General features: G+C 42.3%; 2 protein-coding genes across 2 annotated transcripts in view; one reads left to right on the plus strand and one right to left on the minus strand.

Moving 5' to 3' along the window:
• The window catches only part of Aven (apoptosis and caspase activation inhibitor), a 190122-nt gene extending 176376 nt beyond the window's left edge, over positions 1–13746 (minus strand). Inside the window, exons 1-2 of the mRNA XM_021241839.2 lie at positions 13715–13746; positions 13119–13629 (exon numbers count right to left, since the gene is read on the minus strand). Of these exons, the coding sequence (XP_021097498.2) occupies positions 13119–13629; positions 13715–13746 (543 nt within the window). The remainder of the gene's footprint in view (positions 1–13118; positions 13630–13714) is intronic.
• Chrm5 (cholinergic receptor muscarinic 5) overlaps positions 1–22186 on the plus strand; it is an 82382-nt gene that overhangs the window by 54196 nt on the left and 6000 nt on the right. The gene's annotated exons all lie outside the window — the stretch shown is intronic.

Raw genomic sequence — 22186 nt, forward strand, 5'->3', positions numbered from 1 at the left:
CCTGGCTGAATACAAAACAAGCAAGAAGCAGAGAGCTGAAAACACAGCTACAGTAAGAGAAGAGAAATAGATTGGTTAGGATACCATGGTAACTGCCACAGTGAATAATCTGTAACTGGCCGACATCTGTGTGTCAGTTGCCTCAAGGTTCATACTCTGTTATGGCTTGTGTCTCGTAATCCTGCTAAAGCCTCATGTAATCATAGGTGGGGCTTTTTCAGAGGTGGCTGGATCTAGAGTGTGTGATTGACTCATGGTGCAATGCTAGGAATAAGGCTGCCAAGATTAAGGGTGGGTGATTACTAAATCAGTCCACTGATTGGTTTGCTACCACCCCAATCCCAGTACCCTGAATACAATATAAGGGACAGAAAGAGGCTTGTCTGTTCCCTTGCTTGCTTTGCTACCTTCTGCTCGCCATGAACTGTTCCTCCTCTACGCCTTACTTGCCATACCACCCCACCTTGGGGCCATCTGATTATGGACTGAAAGCTCTACAAACTGTGACCCAAATAAACCTTTCCTCCCTTAACTTTGGGCATCAGGTATTGTGTCTCAGCCACAAGAAAAGGAACTAAGACAGAGCCAAATGACCAACATCAAATCAACTGCTGAGATCTCTACAAAGTTAGATAATAGTATTGTTATAATGCCAATTTCCTGGTTTCAATAACTGTGCTAGGTTATAAGAGATGTCCTTGCTTTTAGAAATTACACACTGAAGTGTTCAGGGGTAAAAGAGCATCATCTTACCATTTAATCTTAAAGATTCGGAGGACAAAAGAAGGGTTTGTGTTTGTATGAAAGAGAGGGGGCAGGAGAAGGTCCAGGCACTTACCCGGTCCAAACTCCCATGACCACATGCCCCAGGAAGCTAGTTTCTGCTCCTCTGCAATGCCTGGCACCACAGAGCCCTACCACCCAGCGATAATCCCTGCTACCTTCATCTGCATCATCTTCCGACTTACCTTCCCTTACTTTATAATCATAGAAATTATAGTAATTATAGAATCTGCTCTTCTATCTGATAATACACAACCCTAAAAAAATCTGAGTAAAGGTGAAGAGAAGGTACCGCTAATCCCTGTTTTTTCCCTACTCCAAACACAGATTAAGTTCGCTCTATATTCTTATGTCAGAGTTGTAGATGCATACAGACATCTTGTCATTTTCACAGAAATACAACATTCTTTTTCACTTACTGTCTTTTCACCTTTATGATGAAAAAATACATATCAAAAAAGTGATGCTTTCTGGGTAATAACATCAAAGGTAATTTTATCCTTGCCATTTTTCTGTTATTTAATAGCAGAACATAAGAAACTTTCAATCTCAAGATACAACTTGTAATTTTAAGATATCATTTTTGCTTTTTCACAACGGGTTTGCCGCGAGAGCACAGGTGTAGTGAAAACCACCACTTAATCAAAGCCAACATGGGAAAGGAAAAGACTCATATCAATATCGTCATCGTCGGACGCATGGACTCGGGCAAGTCCACCACTAGCAGCCATTTGATCTACAAATGTGGTGGCCTTGACAAAAGAACCATTGAAAAATTTGAGAAGGAGGCTGCTGAGATGGGAAAGGGTTCTTTCAAGTACGCCTGGGTCTTGGATAAACTGAAATCTGAGCATTTGCGTGGTATCGCCATTGACTTCTCCCTGTGGAAATCTGAGACCAGCAAGTATTGTGTGACTATCATTGATGCTCCAGGACACAGAGACTTTATCAAAAACATGATTACAGGGCTGGGGATTTAGCTCAGAGGTTCCGGTGCCTGCCTTGCGAGCGAAAGATCCCGAGTTAGATTCCCCAGTACCAAAAAAAAAAAAAAACATGATTACAGGCACATCTCAGACTGACTGTGCTGTCCTGATTGTTGCTGCTGGTGTTGGTGAATTCAAAGCTGGTATCTCCAGGAACAGGCAGACCCATGAGCATGCTCTTCTGGCTTACATGCTGGGTGTGAAACAACTCATTATTGGTGTTAACAAAATGGATTCCACTGAGCCACCCTACAGCCAGAAAAGATACAAGGAAATTGTTAAGAAAGTCAGCACCTACATTAAGAAAATTGGCTATAACTCTGACATAGTAGCTTTTGTGCCAATTTCTGGTTGGAATGGTGACGACATGCTGGAGCCAAGTGCTAACATGCCTTGGTTCAAGGGATGGAAGGTCACTCATAAAGATGACAATGCCAGTGAAACCACACTGCTTGAAGCTTTGGATTGCATCCTGCCACCCACACGCCAACTGACAAGCCTTTGTGGCTGCCCCTCCAGGATGTCTACAAAATTGGCAGTATCGGTACTGTCCCTGTGGGCAGAGTGGAGACTGGTATTCTCAAACCTGGTCACCTTCATACCAGTCAATGTCACAACTGAAGTAAAGTCTGTTGAAATGCACCATGAGGCTCTGAGTGAAGCTCCTCCTGGTGACAATATAGGCTTCAAAGTCAAGAACGTATCTGTCAAAGATGTTCGTCGTAGCAACATTGCTGGTGACAGCAAAAATGACCCACCAATGGAAGCAGCTGGTTTCACTGCTCAGGGGATTATCCTGAACCATCCAGGCCAGGTTAGTGCTGGCTATGCTCCTGTACTGGATTGCCATACAGCTCACATCACTTGCAAGTTTGCTGAGCCAAAAGAAAAGATTGATCGCCGGTCTGGTAAGAAGCTGGAAGATGGCCCCAAATTCTTGAAATCTGATGATGTTGCCATCGTTGACATGGTTCCAGGCAAGCCCATGTGTCTCGACAGCTTCTCTGACTATCCACCTCTGGGTCATTTTGCTGTTTGCGATATGAGACAGACAGTTGCTGTGGGTGTCATCAAAGCAGTGGACAAGAAGGCTGCTGGAGCTGCAAGGTCACCAGGTCTTCCCAGAAAGCTCAGAAGGCTAAATGAATATCACCCCTAACACCTGCCACCCCAGTGTTAATCAGTGGTGGAAGACCGGTCTCAGAACTGTTTCTCCCAATTGGCCATTTAAGTTTAATAGTAAAAGACTGGTTAATGATAACAATGCATTATAAAACCTTCAGGAGGAAAGGAGAATGTGTTTGGTGGACCATTTGTTTTCTTTTTTTGTGTGACAGTTTTAAGTTATTAGTTTTTAAAATCACTTTTTAATGGAAACAGCTTGATCAAAAATCTGTCACAGAATTTTGAGACCCATTAAAACAAAGTTTAATGAGAAATCTGTAAAATACATATATGTATATATCATTTTTGAACTGATATAAAGAGGAAGGAAAAGAAACATTAATTTTGATAGCAAGAGCAGCAAGTTGAGAGGGCCCAATAAGATGGAATTGAAGATATCTGATAATGGAGATCATGGTGTGTATGTGAATCACATATAAGTAGACATCATGCAGGATATAGTAAAAAAATTTATGTAAGCTACAAATTAGGTGCCAAAATCTTCAGAGAAATGATGAAAACAGTCCTATGAAGTGCAGACTATCACAGTTCAGTTGATAAAATAACTCCATCATTGGGTTCTGCTTTCTTAATATACTCTTGCTATATATGATCAATCCCTAATTGACACTTTTGGGGGGGGAAATTCTCTCATATTAAATGTTAGAAAGTCCCCTAGAGGCTTTTATTAGTCTTTTTTTTTGTATTAAATTTTTTTATTGGTACATTGTAGGTATACAACACAATTACATTTCTCATTGGGAATTGTACCTTTACATGATGCATCTTGGTTCTTATTTTTTCCCCATTCCTAGCCCTCCCTTCATGCCCTCCACCCTTCCCTATTTACAAAGACTTTATTTCCATTTTTTCCATTTCTCATCGTTTTTTCCTTTCCCTTCTTTCCTTTCCCCTGTGCTTCCCACTACCCCTACCCCTTTGGACCTTTTATTCCTATTTTACATTATCGATTATTCATTCTAAAAATTGGTACATTTTAGGTATACAATATAATGACATTCATCATTGGAAATTTGCACCTTTACATAGTCTCTCTTGGTTCTTGTTTTTCACCTTTGCCCAGCCCTCCCTTCAACCCCTCCATTCCTCCCTATTTACAAAGATTTTGTTCCTATTTTTCCATTTTCTCATATTAATCCCATTCCCTTCTATTCTTTCCCTTAGCCCTCCCACTTCCTTCCCCTTTGTCCCTTTTCTTCCTATTTCACATGACCTATTATACATTTAGTCCTTATTTACACTTTCAGTTTCTCACACCAGAGAAACTATTCGGTATTTACACATCTGTGTCCTATTTATTTCACTTAAGAGTATTGCCTCAATGTGCATCCACTTAGCTAAAAATGTCTCTAATTTCTCATTTTTTATGGCTGAGTAGTACTCCATTTTATAAAAAAAACCACATTTTCTTGATCCAGTCTCCAGTTGATGGGCATTTGGGCTGTTTCCAAGTTTTAGCTATCACAAACTGTGCTGTTATGAACATGGATGCACATATATCACTGTGGTATGATTCTTTTAATTCTTTGGGGAAGATCCCCAGCAGTGGAATAGTGGGGTCAAATGGGATTTCCAGTCCTAGTTCTTTGAGGTATCTCCATACTGATTTCCACAGTGCTTGAACCAGTCTACACTCCCACCAGCAGTGGAGTAGGGTTCCTCTTTCCCCACAGCCCCACCAGCATTTGTTATTGGTTGATTTCCTGATAGCAGCCATTCTTTCTGGAGTGAAGTGGAATCTCAGCATTGTTTTCATTTGCATCTCTCGAATGACCAGTGACAATGAACATTTTTTCATCTATTTATTTGCTATTTCTACTTCTTTGTCTGAGAAATGTCTGTTCATTTCAGATGCCCATTTTTGGATTGGGTCTTTAAATTTGGGAGATCTGATCTTTTTAAATTCTTTATAGATTCGAGATGGTAGACCTTTGTCTGAGGAAGAGCAGGTGAAGATTTTTTTCCCACATTGTGGGTTGTCTCTTCACACTGCTGGTGGTTTCTCTTGCTGTGCAGAAGCTTTTTCATAAGAAGAAATCCCATTTGTTGATTGTTTGTGCTAGTTCACGAGCAACTGAGGTTTTGTTCATAAAATCTTTTCCTACACCGATGTCTTCAAGGGTTCTACCTAACCTCTGTTCCAACTGGTTCAGAGTTTCTATTTTAATATTTAGATCTTTAATCCATTTTGATTTTAGTTTAGTGCATGGTGAGAGATATAGGTCTAGTTTTAATCTTTGGCAAGTTGAAGCCCAATTTTTCCAGCACCATTTATTAAAGAGGCTATCTTTCCTCCAATGAGGGTGTTTGGCTCCTTTGTTGAAGATGAGATGGCTGAGTGTGTCTGGCGTTGTTTCTGCATCTTCTAATCTGTTCCACTGGTCCTCAAGCCTGTTTCTTTGCCAATACCATGCTGTTTTTATCACAGTAGCTTTGTAGTAGAGTCACAGGTTGAGGATTGTGATACCCCCTGCCATGTCTCTGTTACCTAGAACTGCTTTTGCTATTCTGGGTCTCTTCTTCTTCCAAATGAATTTTTGGATTGTTTTCTCGAGGTCCATGAAGTATGCTGCTGGGATCTCAATTGGAATTGCATTAAATCTATATAGCAGTTTTGGAAGTATGGCCATTTTCACTATATTAATCCTTCCTACCCAGGAGCAGGGGATGTCTGTCCATTTTCTGATATCATCTTCAATCTCTCTTTTCAGACTGCCATAGTTTTCAGAGAAGAGGTCTTTGATTTCTTTTGTTAGGATGATTCCTAGGTATTTCAGTTTTTTGGATGCTATTGTGAAAGGAATTATTTGCCCTATTTCTCTCTCAGTGAGTCTGTCATTGGTGTAGAGGAAAGCTATTGATTTTTGTGTGTTGACCTTGTAACCAGCTACTTGACTGAATTTGGTTATTAAGTCTAGAAGACTTTTGGTGGAGTTCTTGGGGTCTTCTATATAGAGTATCATGTCACTGCAAAGAATGACAATTTGACTTCTTCATTTCCTATCTTTATTCCTTTTATTTCTTTCTCTTGTCTAATTGCCGTGGCTAATGTTTCCAGAACTATATTGAACAAAAGTGGTGATAGTGGACATCCTTGTCTTGTTCCTGATTTTAGTATGAAGGATTTCAGTTTTTGACCATTTAGTATGATATTGGCTGTTGGTTTTTCATAGATGGCTTCTATCAGTTTGAGGTAGAGACCATCTATTCCAATTTTTTGTAGGGTTTTTATCATAAGTGCATGTTGGATTTTGTCAAATGCTTTTTCTGCATCTATGGAGATAATCATATGGTTTTTGTCCTTGGCGCTATTGATATAGTGTATTACATTAATTGATTTTCGTATATTGAACCATCCCTGCATCCCTGGGATGAATCCCACTTGATCAGGGTGTATGATCTTCTTGATGATCTTCTGCATTCTGTTTGCCAGTATCTTATTAAGGATTTTTGCATCTATTTTCATTAGTGAGATTGGCCTATAGTTCTCCTTTTCGGTTGGGCCTTTCTCTGCTTTGGGGATCAAGGTGATGCTTGCTTCCAGGAATGAATTTGGGAGTATTGCTTCCCTTTCAATTTCATTGAAGAGTTTAAACCATAGCGGCAGCAGTTCCTCTCTAAATGTCTTGTAGAATTCAGCAGTGAAGCCATCAGGGCCCAGGCTTTTCTTGGGTGAGGCTTTTATTAGTCTTAAGTTCTGTGTTTTTCAGCCTAATTGAAAAAAAACTGTGGCTCCAAAGACTAGAACTCTGGCTCATACATAATAAAATTAGAAGATGGTAGGCTCTGTCCCAAACAAGTGGATAGGTTTCTAATAACTAGAGATGCCAGGAGCGGTGATGCCTGCTTCAAAGCACAGAATAGAAGCACTGCCAGAAAGAGAGAATGAAGACTTCTGCAAACCATTCTGCCACGAAAGCAACAACACTGACAAAACATGGCAAAACCAATGCTTCCAAAACTCTGGAAAGCAAGCACAGACCCGAAACAATCCAAGGAGCACTTCCACAGGTAAAACAGCAGAGTTTCAGTATGAGACTCAATTTCCCCCATCCCCTGCCCACTCTACCTGGCTCTGCAGCAGCTGTGAAAACCAGCAGCCTCGCAACACTGAAAAGAGCAGAAAAACTTGCCAAGAGCCTACCCCCAGAAGCTTGTCATTATTTGACCTCTCTGGCAGGAGCTCTATGAAAAGCTCATTTCTCAGGCTTTGTCTTCATTTCACCAGACTCAGGGCTCACTCTTTGCAAACAGTCTTATCACCAGGTAGCTTATCAAAAACAATCAGCAGCAAAGGTCTAAAATCACTAAGGCCTAGGCAATGATACCAAGTGGAGCTCAAAATTGACTGAGCCCCCAAAAAATGAAAAACTAGGAAACAAGACATTCAAGAAAGCTTTGACATATTCCTCAGAAATTAAAAAGCCATACACATGTGCAAGGCTATAGTCATGCCCAGGAAGATCTAAGAAAACCCTAACCTTTCACTTCTGGCTGCCACTGAAGCTCCATGCAGAAAGGAAGTAAAGGCTAAAGCAGAGTTGTAAATGTCCTACCAGAGCTTTGGAAGCTCAACTCAACATGCACAGGGAATCTCTCCTCAAAGGCTGAGACTTACTGCTTCAAGGCATTTAAGGAAACTTTAAATAAAAGAGATAATGCCTTATTCAATAAGTAATGAAATTCTAAATATTCCACACACACATATGTTCATGTATGTGTGAGAATAAGTATGTAGTTTTGCATCTAACATATCTGAGAAGAGAAGGTCTCCCCTCCATGGAGAGGACAACAGAACAGCAAGGTAACTACAAATATAAGAACTACTTTTTAGCCAAGCATGGTGGCACAAGCCTGTAATTGAAGCCCTCTGGAGCCTCAGGCAGGAGGATCACTGCACATTTGAGGCTAGCTTTGGCTAGACAGTAAGTTCAAGACCAGCCTGAACTACATGGTGAGACCCTGTATCAATTAAAAAATAATAAACAACTACTTTTTATTGTAGCCACCTAACTTCAGTCTTTACAAAACTGTGGAAGCAAACAATCAGCTTTAAGGTTCAGAATGCTTTAGTAACTCTTCTGTGGTTCTAGAGCTGGTAACTGGGAGGCTTGAAGGTAAGAGTCGTCTAACCTATTTAATATACTGTAAAACACACATTATTACCACCATGCTATACTTTCTTCTCAAAGAAAGAAAGAAATACTAGATAACATAAAAAGAAAAGGGGCCGGGGATTTAGCTCAGTGGTTCCGCCACCCGCCTCCCAAGCGCAAGGTCCTGAGTTTGATCTCTGGTACCCACCCCCTGCCAAAAAAAAAAAGATAAAAAGAAAGGGAGACAGGTAAAAATCAGTTCTCTAGTAGGTCTTGAGAGGTTATGTTTTAGTCATTCCTTTGTCTATAAATTTGTTTTATCTACTACTTTGAAATAATAATTGCTGCTTGTTCCTAATTCTTCAACACTAATCCCTAAACTCTCAGATCCCATTCCGCACTCATCTTCAGGCTCCAGGAGCACCACCCACCCCGATCCTTACCATGGCCCAGGACGCCACACAGAACAACAGCTGAGGCTCACACCTGAACCCTCCTCTCACTGGCCTAGGAACTCTCCACTTTCACTTGTGATGTCAAAAATGAAAACCAAATCAACTTGTCGGCCTCATTTCTCCTTCCAATGTAGGTAAAATATGTGCTCTAAAAATAACATGTGCTGGTCGCCTCTTAACTCAATGATACCTTGGCTGCCCACTAGAAGAAAGCTCAGAAAGCTTAGACTTGCTCCACGTGATCATCATGCTACTGATTTAGAAGAGAAAGCAGTAGTAAAACAAAAGAGTTGCGAGTGAGGTAAAGATCAGTAAGAGAAAACAAGAAACCAAGCTCTGCCCTTAGAATACTACTGTAATTGTCTTCATCAAGCTAAATCCCCAAAAAACTATAATTTCTTTGTAAGGGCTTGAAGCCTGTGTAAAGCTTTTTTTTTTTTTTTTTTCGGTACCAGGGATCGAACTCCGACCTTGTACCTGCAAGGCAGGCAGCGGAACCACTGAGCTAAATCCCCAGCCCCAAAGCTTTTTTTTTAATACTAGGATTAAACCCAAGACCTTCTCAATGAACTACATCCACAGCCACTTTTTTACTTTTTGTTTGTTTCTGTTTTGTTTTGGGGACAGGACCCTGCTATGTAGTTCAGGCTGGCCATGAACTCACTATGCAGTCCAAGTGACCCTGCTGCCTCAGCCTCCTGGGTGCAGGGCCTACAGATGTACACCTCCTCACCTGACTAAATTTGTGTAATTATGGGGATTAAAATTTGATATTTAAAACTAGTCTTTAATCTGACCAACTATTAAACAAAGATTTTATTATCAGCCTTGTAGTAACAAGAAAAATGGTAAAATATTCTAGTCTTCAATATTATGAATCCTGCTCACTAAAATTTGAACTCTAAATTCACAATAGAACTATAAATTCTAAATCTACTACATAAGTGAATTCACTGACTAGGAGAATGAATACTAGCTGAATATTTTTAATTTTCCCAAATTACAGTTGTTAATGATTCTATCATGTCAGGGATTACTGATATCCAGATATGGTGGCTACATGCTTGAATCACAGAACACATTCATTAAGAAAGTCTCATTGTCAGTAACTTGGTATAGCTAAATACAAAAATGTCTTCCATTATCACAGCACTGATAATCAAAAAAATACATATGAAATTTTTCGTAACACTCCTGTCATCCCAATCAATTATGCTTTGTTTAGGTTAACATCAACCTGTCTACTAGTCTGCAACACAGTTTGACTTGGTACTAAAGAAATATGGATCAGCTGGGTGTGGTGGCACACACCTGTGATCCCAGCACTTGGGAGGCTGAGGCAGGAGCTTTGCTATGAGTTCAAGGCCAGCCTGAATTACAAAGTGAGACCCTGTCTCAAAAAAGTGAAAAAACAAAAAGAAAAAATATAAGGATCAGACATATTTCATATTTGCTCAATATCAAAAGGAACCAAAAGTAGATTTAAATTTTATAACAGGGGATGTGTTCTATTAATGTTCTATGTACATATTTTTAAATTTTCATGCTTTTTCACAAACCAATGATGTGATATAGATGGCAAGAAACAGCATCCTTGGAAGTGTTCTTCGCAGAAATTGCCTTTTCAGCAATTTAAGGCCAACAAAATCAGGTCAAATTATACCCAAAATCTAGCAGCAGCATCAGGATAAAGTAACACATTGATTTGTATTTATTCAACATCCTTTGACAAAACCCACTCCAAAATGAAAACAATCACCTATGCACTGCTCCATAATACCTTTATGAAAATTCTTCAGACCAAAGTCGCACATTATTTCCACACAAAAGGAAAAACATTAAAACATTTACTCTCGGGGCTGGGGATTTAGCTCAGTGGTTCTGCCACCTGCTTCAAAAGCACAGGTTCCAAGTTCGATCCCCGATACCAAAAAAACACACAAAAAACCAAAAAATATTTATTCTTGGCACCTCAACACGCAAGCGCGCGCACACACACGCACAAATGGCTTCTAACAATATAAAATAAAATCTCAAAGACAATCCAGTGCCCTAGTAAATTAATCAATAGCTCCTATAAAATAGAACGGAGGTCTCAGAAAGGTCAATCTTGCCCCATTTAATCCTAAGGCACCAAGAAAGATATTTTTGTAAGACCATGAAGAATCTGAAAATTAGGAGAGACCTTAGAGGTCACAAATCTGAAGGAATAATCCTCCCCACATTCCTTCCTCAGGTGTAACTAAGAACAAGATGTCAGTGGTACTGGTGGTAGCTACCCAACCACTTCTGCCCCCTGCCCTGCACCATGTATTTACAGACCATTCCAGCAGGGGATAAAATCCTACATTTTAATAGAATGAATCAAAAAGTCATATATCAGTCTTTTTCTGAATGATATGCCATCATTTTACTCGGCATACATCAACAGAGATGAACTCAGAAGTACTTTCATTTACTCAGTTCAACAAGTTAGACACATTAATAAAGGCCTATGTGCCAGATACCAAAGGTACCACTACAACAATGACTACAAAAGCTGAAGAGTGTCCACAATACTTTGTTCTCAGTAAAGTGATAATGGGTTCACAAAAAGGCAGGAGATAGGCTGGGCGTGGTGGCGCACACCAGTAATCCCAACACTCAGGAGGCCCAGTCAGGAGGATATCCATAAGCTGGAGACCAGCCTGGGCTACATAGTGAGTTTAAAGCCAGCGTGAACTACATAGTGGTACCGTCTCAAAACAAAACAACACAAAGCAGGAGATTAAAGAGAGTGGATTGAAGGCCTGCTGAGTATAAATCCCGCTCTCCACTAGCTACAAAAGGCTAGTTAGGTCAGTTAACCTGTAAAAATGGAGATTACACGTACAAGATGTGGTGAAAAAATGCTTACATGTTTACAGTTTAAACACTCTTTCATGGGTATCTTTAGTTGCACTGTTGTGGCTGCCTCAATGTCCTGAATTGATTCAAAACGTTTACCTTTCATTGTTGTTTTGACTTTGGGGAAGAGCCAGAAGTTACACCATGCCAGCTAGTGAACGAGGTGGATTAGGACATGCCATGTTCTCACAAGCCTGCCTTTCTGCTGGCTGGTGCTTGTCAGCAGCATTCACAATATTTTTTATCACACCTTGCAACGACACAAAAGAGGACTTCCAGAACTGTTTCAGAAAATGATGAGACAAGCGTGTTTGGAGAGAGGGGGAGTATTCTGAAGGGGGCTTAATGGCAATGTCTTTTACTGTAATAATTTTTTTATTTAAACATTCACCATATAGGGCCGGGGATTTAGCTCAGTGGTGCCAGTGCCTGCCTCAGTTTGATCTGAGGTACCAAAAAAAAAGAGTAACAACATTCACCAAATACTGTATTTCCATCACCCTCATATATATATATATATATATATATATATATATATACATATATATATACACACACACACACCCCTATGTATATATATAAAATGTTATACATATAAAACGTGGAAGTGTTATACAAAATGTGATATACAGTGGGCATTAGGCTGTTGCTAGTTTCTATCATTTCCTTTCTCAAAATGGCAGGAAAGCAGCTCATCCTAAAAAATCTCTTCATTCCTCACTGTATTTATTACCTACCCAATCCTAACAAGGTTAAGTTTATTACACTTAGATTTAAGTTTTATAATTTCTCCAACTCCGTAGTCTGCACACAACTGCATATACCTACTATATCAATAGTTTACCTACTATGCCCTTAAAATATTGCAAATTCAGGGCTGGTAGCAGTGAGGTCTCAGGTTGGATTCCCAGAATGGGAGGACGGTCATTATTACAGTAACAGGAAATTTAGTCTCAATAAAAAAAATTTTTACTCTAGATGCCTAAGAATTCAAAACATAAAAGTCAATTTTGCACTGTAAATGTTACAATAACAAGGGCCGGGGATTTAGCTCAGTGGTGCTGTTGCCTGCCTCACAAGCGCAAGGTCCCAAGTTCAATTCCCGGTACCCCCCCCAAAAAAGTTACAATAACAGCAGATACTCATTAAAAGCATTCTGAGTACTTTAGCTGGTAAATAAGAATTTGCTCTTGTATCATTCCTGGCGCTCATCTGAGAAATTTCTATGACTATGTGAAAAAGACCGATTATATTAAACCTCAAGCCTGACTACCGAAACATTTACACATTGAAAATTCAGAAATGAGGCAGGCCAGCGCCAATTTCACGCATAAAACAGAAAACCACAGTATGGAAAAAGAGATCGGACCCCGCACCCCACTCATGGTTTTAAGGTGCCAACTGTGCGCCCGGCGCTGCACGGCGGAAGACCGAGCCTTGCTTCCTTCCTGTGACAGAGACGCGCCGGGTGCGCGAGGCCGCCCAGATCAGTGCTCCCAGGCCCCAAGCCTCGCCCGGTAGCGGAGCCTCCCTTCCCGGGACTCTCAGCACTGACACCGGGAGGCCCTGGCCCGGGCAGGGAAGCCCAGCTCGGCGAGGGACCCCGCAGCACCCGACAGGCCCGTTCCTCCCGCCCGCCCGAAGCAGCCAGGGACGCCACGTGCCTGCCCACCGCGCCCCGCCCCGCGCAGGCGTCCCCGCCGCCGCCGCCGCCTCCGTCCTCTTACCGGCGCGCTCGTCCAGGCGCCCCTGCCCCCCGACTCCCGGCGACCGCCGCGCGGGCCTCCTCCGCCCCGACCTCCGCGGTTGCCGCGGAAGCCCCGGCCGCGACCCCGCCGGCCGCCTCTGTCCCCTCCGCCGCCTCTCGCCACTGCTGCTGCGGCGCCGGCCTGGTCGCGCCCAGGTCGCCGCCCGCGGCCGCCCCGAGCTCCCCGCTCCGCCTGCATCTGGCGCCGCTGGCCTTGCGGAGCTTTCGGGAGCTGGGCCGCCGCCGCGGAAACGCCCGGGCCCACCGGAAGCGGCCGCGCGGAGGAACCAGAGCGACCTGCCCGCTGTGGCGTGCGGGCCGGGGCGGGGCCGGCGCGGAGGGCTGCAGGCCAAGGCTGGGGCCCGGGAGCTGAACGGGCTGGGGTCCTTAGGGCCCGGAGATTGGGGTTGAAGGAGACATGGCAAGAAGAAGTATTGTAGGCAGCTAAATCAGTTAAAATACTATAGACAGGACCTTCGCTGAAGGTCAGTCTTTAAGACGGAGAAATGACTACACTCACATACTTCCCGTAGAGAGGAACAGCAGTGATTGATACCCTAAATAGTCATCAGTCACCTGGGTGGGGGACCAAAACCTCCCAGGCCCATTTCTTCTTGTAAACTCCTTGTTTGGTAACGTACACTTGCTACTTGACTTGCTTCCCCATTGGATCCCCATTTAATCAGTATTACCTGTGACTAGACTTGTAATCTTATTGCTTGGCCATAGTTTTGCCTCACCTGTACCCACCTTCTGATTTCTCAATAATACCTAAGCGACCTTACTTGTAATCTTACTAGTTGACTATAGTTTTATCCCACCCTGTACTCACCTCACTTCGTGGTTTTGCGCTGTAAAACTCCCTTGAGAAGTGGGGGTCCCTGAGGAACCCACTCAGGACCTCTCTGTCTCTCTTAGATAGAAGCTAACTTTCTCTCAATAAACTCTTCCTACTCTTAACCTCCGTTGTTCCTAGGATCCATTCTTCCATTTTAGAGGACGTGAACTCAGCAAATTGGACATCTAGCAGGTTGGGAGTTATATTTCCCTTATATTCTTTGGAGGTCCATGTATCATCCCTGTGTCATACTCCCTATATCAAAAGCACGATTATGAAACATCTGTATGAGGTGGGGTTTTGTTTTTGGTTTTGGTGTGGTTTTGTACCAGGGATCAAACTCGGGTCCTTGCGCTTGCAAGGCTTGCACCAGAACCACTGAGCTAAATCCCCGACCCTTGTTTTTGTTTTTGTTTTTGTTTTCCTCTGAGGTACTGGGGATCGAACCCAGGGGCACTCTAACCCACAAAGCTACATCCCCCATCCTCATTATTTACTTCTGATATAGGGCATATGATATAGAGGTAATAGAGAACCTCCAAATAATATAAGGAAAATATTGTAACTCCCAACCTGCTAGATGTCCAATTCGCTGAGTTCCTGTTCTCTAAAATCGAAGAATGGATTCTAGGAACAACAGAGGTTAGGAGTAGGAACTATTTATTGAGAGAAAGATAATTTCTAAGAAAAAAGGGGTTCCTGGGGGGCGGGGACCCTGACTTCTCAAGGGAGTTTTATAGCACAAAACCACAAGATGAGGCAGGTATAAGGTGGGGCAAAACTAGTAAGATTACAAATATAATTGCTTAGGTAATATTGATTAAATGAGGATCCAATGGGGAAGCAAGTCAAGTAGCAAGTGTACATGGAACAAACAAGGACCTTTCCTGGAGAGGATGGGTCAGGAGGCCTTGATCCCCACCCAGGTGATTGATGCCGATTTAGAATATCAATCATGGTTTATTCCTGGGGAAGGTGTAGCATTTCACCTTTGTCTTGAGGTCTGCCTTCAACAAATGCACCTCCACCACCAGCCACAGTTGTAATGTGTTCTTCTGCACTGACTTCTTCATGGGCCTAGCCCTGTCTGATTGCCTATAATATTTCTACCTAACTTAACTGTCTTCAGTACTTTAAGACAGGTCTCACTAAATTGCCCAGCCTGACCATTAACTTGTGATCCTCCTGCCTCTGCTTCTGGAGTAGCTAGGGTGACAGACCTGTGCCACCACATCCAGCTATGAGCTCATTTTTAGAAAAGAAAAAAAAGTTCAAATGTGTTTGTTTTAGAAGAGGTTTATACAAATATATTCCAAAATGTTAGTAGCCTAAGTTAACTGTGCTGAGACTTCCAATGAGTTCTTTCTTCAGGTTAATCACCTAGTTGTCAAGAATGAGCATATAAATATCATTGTAAACACCTATACTGAAGTCAGGATCCAGAGGAGGTACGGATGTAGGAACCAAGTAAGGGGTGTGGACGGCAGGCCCTGGGAGTAGAGGAGAGTACAGTCTGGTAGAGGGTGGAGGAGGCTACTATATAGCTCACACCTCATTCTCATGAAGCTCTGATAATGGATGCTGTTACCCTTATTTTGCAGATGAAGAAAGAGTCCTAGAGAGTTAAAGAGCTTGCCTAAAGTGACACGTCTAGACAGTGACAGACCTGGCATTCTACCTCAGGGTGTCTCACTGCAAGAAGGGAAGGGGAACAGTTAGCTATACAGATGCTTGGGAGCCACTTTAAACTTTGTACAGCAGAACCACATGAAAATAATGAAAGCAATAGCTAAAGTCAGCCTAACAAAAGAAGTGTTTTCTTGCTTCCCAGTCCTTATTGGCCCTTTCTTATATCCATATGTAGTTAATGTTCATTGCTTTTGTCTGCACTGTGCAGAGAGAGTGCTATGTCCTGAATTAGAGACATTGTCTCTGTCCTGAAGTAGCTCACTCCACAAGGAATATAATCCTATAAGCAGATATTTAGACTACATTGTACCGAGTTCAATGAGAGGTTCAAGGTCGGGTGCAAAGAAGTATGCCCAAGGTTGCATGAGCGGAGCAGAAGTTGGCCTGGTTGACAAATGGGAGGGAGGAGGGGGACTTCCTAGGTTGAGGGATCCTGGGAAGGATTGTCAACTAAGAAAAACATTCTTAAAATAGTCTACACTGGCTGAGCACTTCACATGCACCAGATACAGCCCTAAGTACTTCATATATATCTTTTCATTTGAACCTCACAGTAGCCCTGTAAGTAAACTAGTGTTATCTCCATTTTACAGATCAGGGATCTAAATAGATATTAAGCAACTTGTAAGGTCACACAGCTAGTGAGTAATGGAATGATTTGAACCTGGGAGGTCTGGCCTCAAAGTCTACACCCTTATCCACTACACTCAGGAAATCATTCTGTAGAGGAGGATGACAATTCTAAGTGGAGACATTAGGAAACCACTAAAATAGTCCAGGCCACTCTCAGCTGTTGACCATTTTTATTTCATAGAGAAATGGAAAGAGTCAGAAAAGACTTTCTACTATTACAGCAACTCCCAGCACACCTCTATCTGCACTTACCCTGTGCCTTTCCTTGGGTTACCATAGAAGGGTCTTGGCTCCAGTCCAAGGCCAACATCTCTCTCATTGCAACTATTTCCTAGCCCTGCCTACCTACCTGGTAACATCTCTCCAGCAACTCTTCCCACTCTCTCCTCACACTCCAGTCTTTACCTTTTAATGGCTGGTTCACAATAGCATAAATACTAGCTTTTCATTGTTAGGACACAATATCAGACCCCCACAACTTAAAGGAGGATAGGTTTAATTTAGCTCACCAGTTCAGGAGATTCAAGTCAACTGGCTCCAAGGCGTAAACATGGCAAAAGGGGGTGGCATGTAGTGCAGCAAAGATACTTAGTTCATGGCTCTGGGAAGCAGATCAGGGGAGCAGTGCCAGAGAGAAAGGAGCAAGGAACCTGATTTAGACCTCAAGGCCAGGCCTCCATGACCCATCCAGGCACACCCCAAAGTGTTCCACCGATTCCCTCAGTGGATCCCCAAACCAATAAAGTTGTCACCGTACCATACCCGCCACATCCTCCCCCTTGTCAACTTCATATCCACATGCATCTCCTTAAACCATACTTAACCTCCAAATAAAGACAACAGCGAGGACTGGGGATTTAGCTCAGTGGCACCGTGCCTGTCTTTGCAAGCACAAGGTCCTGAGTTCAATGCCTGGTACCACAAAAGAAAAAAAAAAAAAAGACAACAGCTATCATAATTTTGCCTAACACAATACAACTGTTCTCTGTACAACTGAAAACAACAGTCCCTTCCCCCAAAGTCTCAACAATTCCAGCATTTTTCACATGTCCAAGTCAAAGTCCCTTCTGAAAATCAAGGCAAACTCTTAGCTGCGAACCTCTGTAAAAGAAAAAAAAAAAGTTATATATAATCCCAGGTTATAATGGCAAAGGTAGATATTCCCATTCCAGAAGTGGGCAATAGGAGGATAGAAAAGAATAGGCCCAAAGCAAGACTAAAACCCAGTAGGGCAAACATTAAGTCCTGTAGCTCCATAACCAGCAGCCAGAGGACATGGTGGTAAAATGTGAGTTCCACAGGGCCCCACCCCTATGGCCTTGCCAGTTGCAGTCCACACAGCCTCTCCCTCAGGGTGATACCACCCACATCCTGCAACTTTCTTCAGCTGACAGTCTGTGCTCCTAGGAACTCCAACTTCTGGAGGTGTCCTCTGCACCTTTGGCTTTATTCCCACAGCTTCATTCACTGCCCATTCAGGGCCCCTTTGCCTAGCCTTCTAGGCCCTTCCTTGAAATCTAGAATGGAAGCCTCCCTGACTCCACAACTCTCAAGTTCTGCCTGCCAGCAAAACCAACAACCACATGTATGAAGGGCAGGGTCTGCTGCCAGCAGAAGCAACAGCCAGATCCCCTTGGATCATGGCTGCAGCAGCCTCTAAGTGCCCAGATGGCTGAGCACAGTGAAATGAATTCCAGGGAACCAAGAAGGAGCAGATACCCCAGGGTCTCTCTTCGCCAATAAAAAGTTTATACTTTTGCACCTTTGAGCCTGTAATAGATGATGTCTTACTGATTCCTGAGAAGCCCTCAAAGCATCTTTCTTCTTATTCTTGTACAAAGTACAGTGGACCCTCAAGTCATGACCAGCCTGACATACAAACAACTTCAGTTAAGTTAACGGTTAATTAAGTCATCTGCCTCTTGTTATCTATAGCATGTACCCAGGTAAACATCCAGATCTCAGCTGGATTGAGTTAAAACCAATTTGAGTCACAACCAGCCCTCAGGAACCAATTGAGTTCATAAATCAAGGGTCTACTGTACTTGGTTTCTGTTTAAAGGCATTAATCTTTTCAGCAGCCATACTGCTTCTGGACTCAACTTTACTTCCTTCTGAGCCAAAATTTATATTTTTCAAATTTTTCTGCTTTGCTTTTTTCCCCCAGTTCTTACTATAAACCTGAGTACAAGCAGCCAGCAGAAGTACCCATGCCACAACCTGAGTGTTGGGTTCTCTTCAAATTTACTCTGCCAGATTAGTCGACCACCCTTCATCTCAGTTCCTGGCAAAATCTCAGGACATGGGCAAAATGTAGACAATTTTTTTTTTTTTGCCAGAGTGTAACACACATAGCCTCTAGTTCAACTGCCAGTGGAGTCCCTGTTCCCAACTGAAACCTTCTGAGCTTGGCCTTTACTCTCAGCATTCCTATCAGCATTGTGGTCCTCTGAGCTCTGGCCAGACTTGCTCATCAAGCTCAGCTTACAACATTTTAGGGTTTCTCCAGCCTGCATCTCCAAACTTTTCCAAACTCTTCCCACAAACTAGTTGCAAGGGCTCTGGACCACATGGTCAGGAACAGTCACAGCAACAATTCTGCTCCTAGTACAATTTTATATATTAGTCAGATTTCCCATTGCTAGGACACAATACTCAACACCCACATCTGAAAGAAGGAGCAGTTTGACTTAGCTTATGATTGCAGATTGATTTTAAGATTCAGTCCATGGTCAATAGGCTCCAAGGCAAAAAATTCATGGCAGAAGGGTGTGTTGGAACAAAGCTGCTTAGTTTATGGTGGCTGAGAAGCAGAGCACGGAAGAGCACCAGAGAGGAAGGGCAAGGGATGAGACAGACCTTAGGGTCATACCTCCATGACCCAGACCACCCAAAGGTGTGCTCCACCAATCCCCTTTGGTCAGATCCCAAAGCCAATCAAGTTGACATTCCACCCTAACTACTACAGCATAAAAACATGCAATCTTTCCACCTTTTTTTTTTTTTTTTGGTACCAGGATTTGAACCAGGCAAGCATGGTGGCACTGAGCTAAATCCACAACCCTTACCTTTCTTTTAAAAAAAGCTATTTTCTCTACACCCTAATACAGTTTCTCCTCTATTTCTTTTAACCAAGGTTTACAGAAGTATTCTATAGCATTGTTTATAATTCTCCTCCTCTCAGTCACTCTTTCATCTGCTTCACAAGGTTTACATGTCCACTATTTCACCCAAACTGACCAAGATTCACTATGTTCTCCACGTAACTAAATCCAATGGTCAGGCCTCAGTCCTAATCTTACTCATCAACCTTATTTGATACAGTTAGTCATTCCCTCTTCCCCAAACCTTTTTATTCTTACTTCTTTCAGAGCAACATCCTTGTCCATGGGAAGCCAAAACTTAACACCTAATCTTTGCCTTCAACTCTGTTGGGAAGACTTGAACAAGAGTCAAGGGCTTCTGGACTTTTAGATTCTCTCATACATCTAATTGTGGCAGTGCTTCCCAGACTTTTTCATGTCGTAGTACATATAGAAAATGAAAACATTTTCCCAGTACTCTGGGAAAACAAAACAAGACTGTTCACAACAGAAGGGGACCTCCCAAGTTACCCCACAGGACTGCCCCAGTTTATTAAATGCCCCCAGTTTATGCCTTGCATGTAAAGCAATCTAACCTGTTTTCCTGTCCTACTAGAACAATGAAGTTTTTTAATGTCCTCAGTAATAGACCTCTCTGTCACATAAATTAGGCTTTAAAGGCTCAACTTTATTTCTAGATCCTCTTTCTAAGAACTGAAAAAGATTAACTCCTTCAGCTCAGAGTACTGTGTGTCTCTTTCATAAGGTTTATCTAGTACAGTGGTGAACACAGTATGTTTTAAAAAGCATGTCACATTAAAACCCTGCTCATATTAAGCCCTATTATCAACTCAGAGACATTGAGCAATCATCTGTGCATGTATGGAGTGGGGGTATAGAACCCAGGGCCTTCACACAGAGTTCTATCTCTAGCTCGTTTTTATATTTTGTTTTGAGACAGGGTCTTGCTAAGTGACTCAGGCTGAACTTGAACTTGCAATCCTGCTTCAACCTCCCAGAGTGCTGGGATTACAGGTGTGTGGCACCACATGGGGCTAAGGAGTCATCTCTCTTTTTTTTTTTTGTACCAGGATCGAACTTGGGACCTTGCGCTTGAGCGGCAGGTGCCGGAACCACTGAGCTAAATCCTCCGTAAGGAGTCATCTCTTAACCATCTCTTAACCGTGTATCTTTGGACAGCATTTCTACTCTACCAATCAAAAAAGTTTAGGGGCCGGGGATTTAGCTCAGTGGTTTCACCGCCTGCTGCAGAAGCGCAAGGACCCGAGTTAGATCCCTGGTACCAAAAAAAAAAAAAAAAAAAATCATCAAAAACCGGCAAATGCATAACTTCCCTTCCTCACACATTCCTCCACTGGAAGATCTTTCTCACTTCTAACCTGTTGTTACTACATGGATTTTAAGGCTGCTTGTTCTTGATTTGTCCTTGAAAAGGAAGAGACCAGATGGCAGCTCATCGATATTCTTCATGATAACAACACGAGCTGGCTATGATGTCTCGCCAGCAATGGCATAATGATGCTATTAAAGTGGAACCAAAGTTCCACTATGGTTGCTATAGAAACAATGAACTGCAGCAAGGACAGGTTCAGGCAAAAAGCTGCCCAGAGAAAAAGGATTTCAAAAAAAAAAAAGGTCAAAGCTCACTTTATGCAAAGCCTCAGAGTTCAAGGCCACTCAACAAGGAAAGAATTCATTTGGTACACAGTGTTATCCTTTTTATTTTTATGTCATTTTGCTTCATTTGTAATTTATCAACAACAGAGAACAAAGACACAAATTGGCAAGGCTGGGAACACAAAGGCTTTTGTTGCCCTGGGATTCTTCTGTTCAGTGGTGGGAATAATAAACCAGGGATATTTATTAACGCTGGCGCCTTAGTAATAAACATCTTCTCAACAGCGAGTGAAAAGTGAGAGCTATAAAGTGTGAGGAAATAACCAAGTAAGGGCTCAGAAGGATTCCACACCCTGATACCACTTACATTTCTGTCCCCCCACCAAAATAAGAGCTACTCCTCCAGAAATACAATGTTTTACTCAAAAAATGAAAATTTGTTAATTATTCAAGAAATTTATTGTGGAAAACTCTCATGCTTGAAACTCAATTTCTACAATAAATTGTGATCCAAGTAAAGAAATCACTCCTTCAGCCAAGGAACCTACCTCACGTCCCAAATGCTTTTGTCTGTGGAAAGATCTGTCCATTCCTAGCAGCCTAGAAATCAGGGAAAATTATCCCTGACCAAAAAACAATTGAAAAAAATAGAAAGGAGTTGGGAAGTTTTATTAATTCCGAGCAGGAGAGAAATTTTTAAAAACTCAGATGACTTTGGAAGGCAGATAAGGACCCAAATGTTACTGTGCATTTCAATTAGAAAATTACACTTTAACAGCACCTTGGTAAGCCTTGGCTCCTTGTCTGGAAGTTCAGAAATTATCCTTAGCTTAAAGTATGGTTCACACATTAGCAGCATTGAGAGTACTGAGCTTTTTAGAAATGTGGAATTGCAAGCCACACCCTTCTGCAATTTAACAAGAACTGGCAGCACTTTGAGAAACACTGGTTCTAGTCATGGAATTATTCGTTTGTAAGAAGCACCCTGAATTAACTTCACTTTGAGCAGCAGGGGGCTCAAGTATCACAGGTTTTCCAGTCTGACTTCACATGAGAATCACCTGAGGAATTTGAAAATGAAATGGCACACAGGTTTCTCCCACATAGATTCTGAGTTAACAGGCCTGGGGTGGGACCCAGACATTAATACCTTTCAAAAGCTCCTGT

This window comes from Heterocephalus glaber, unplaced genomic scaffold (assembly GCF_053883595.1).
Source record: "Heterocephalus glaber isolate CG9 unplaced genomic scaffold, H.glaber_assembly_v1.0 deba00000809, whole genome shotgun sequence".
NCBI classification, from domain to species: Eukaryota; Metazoa; Chordata; class Mammalia; order Rodentia; family Bathyergidae; genus Heterocephalus; species Heterocephalus glaber.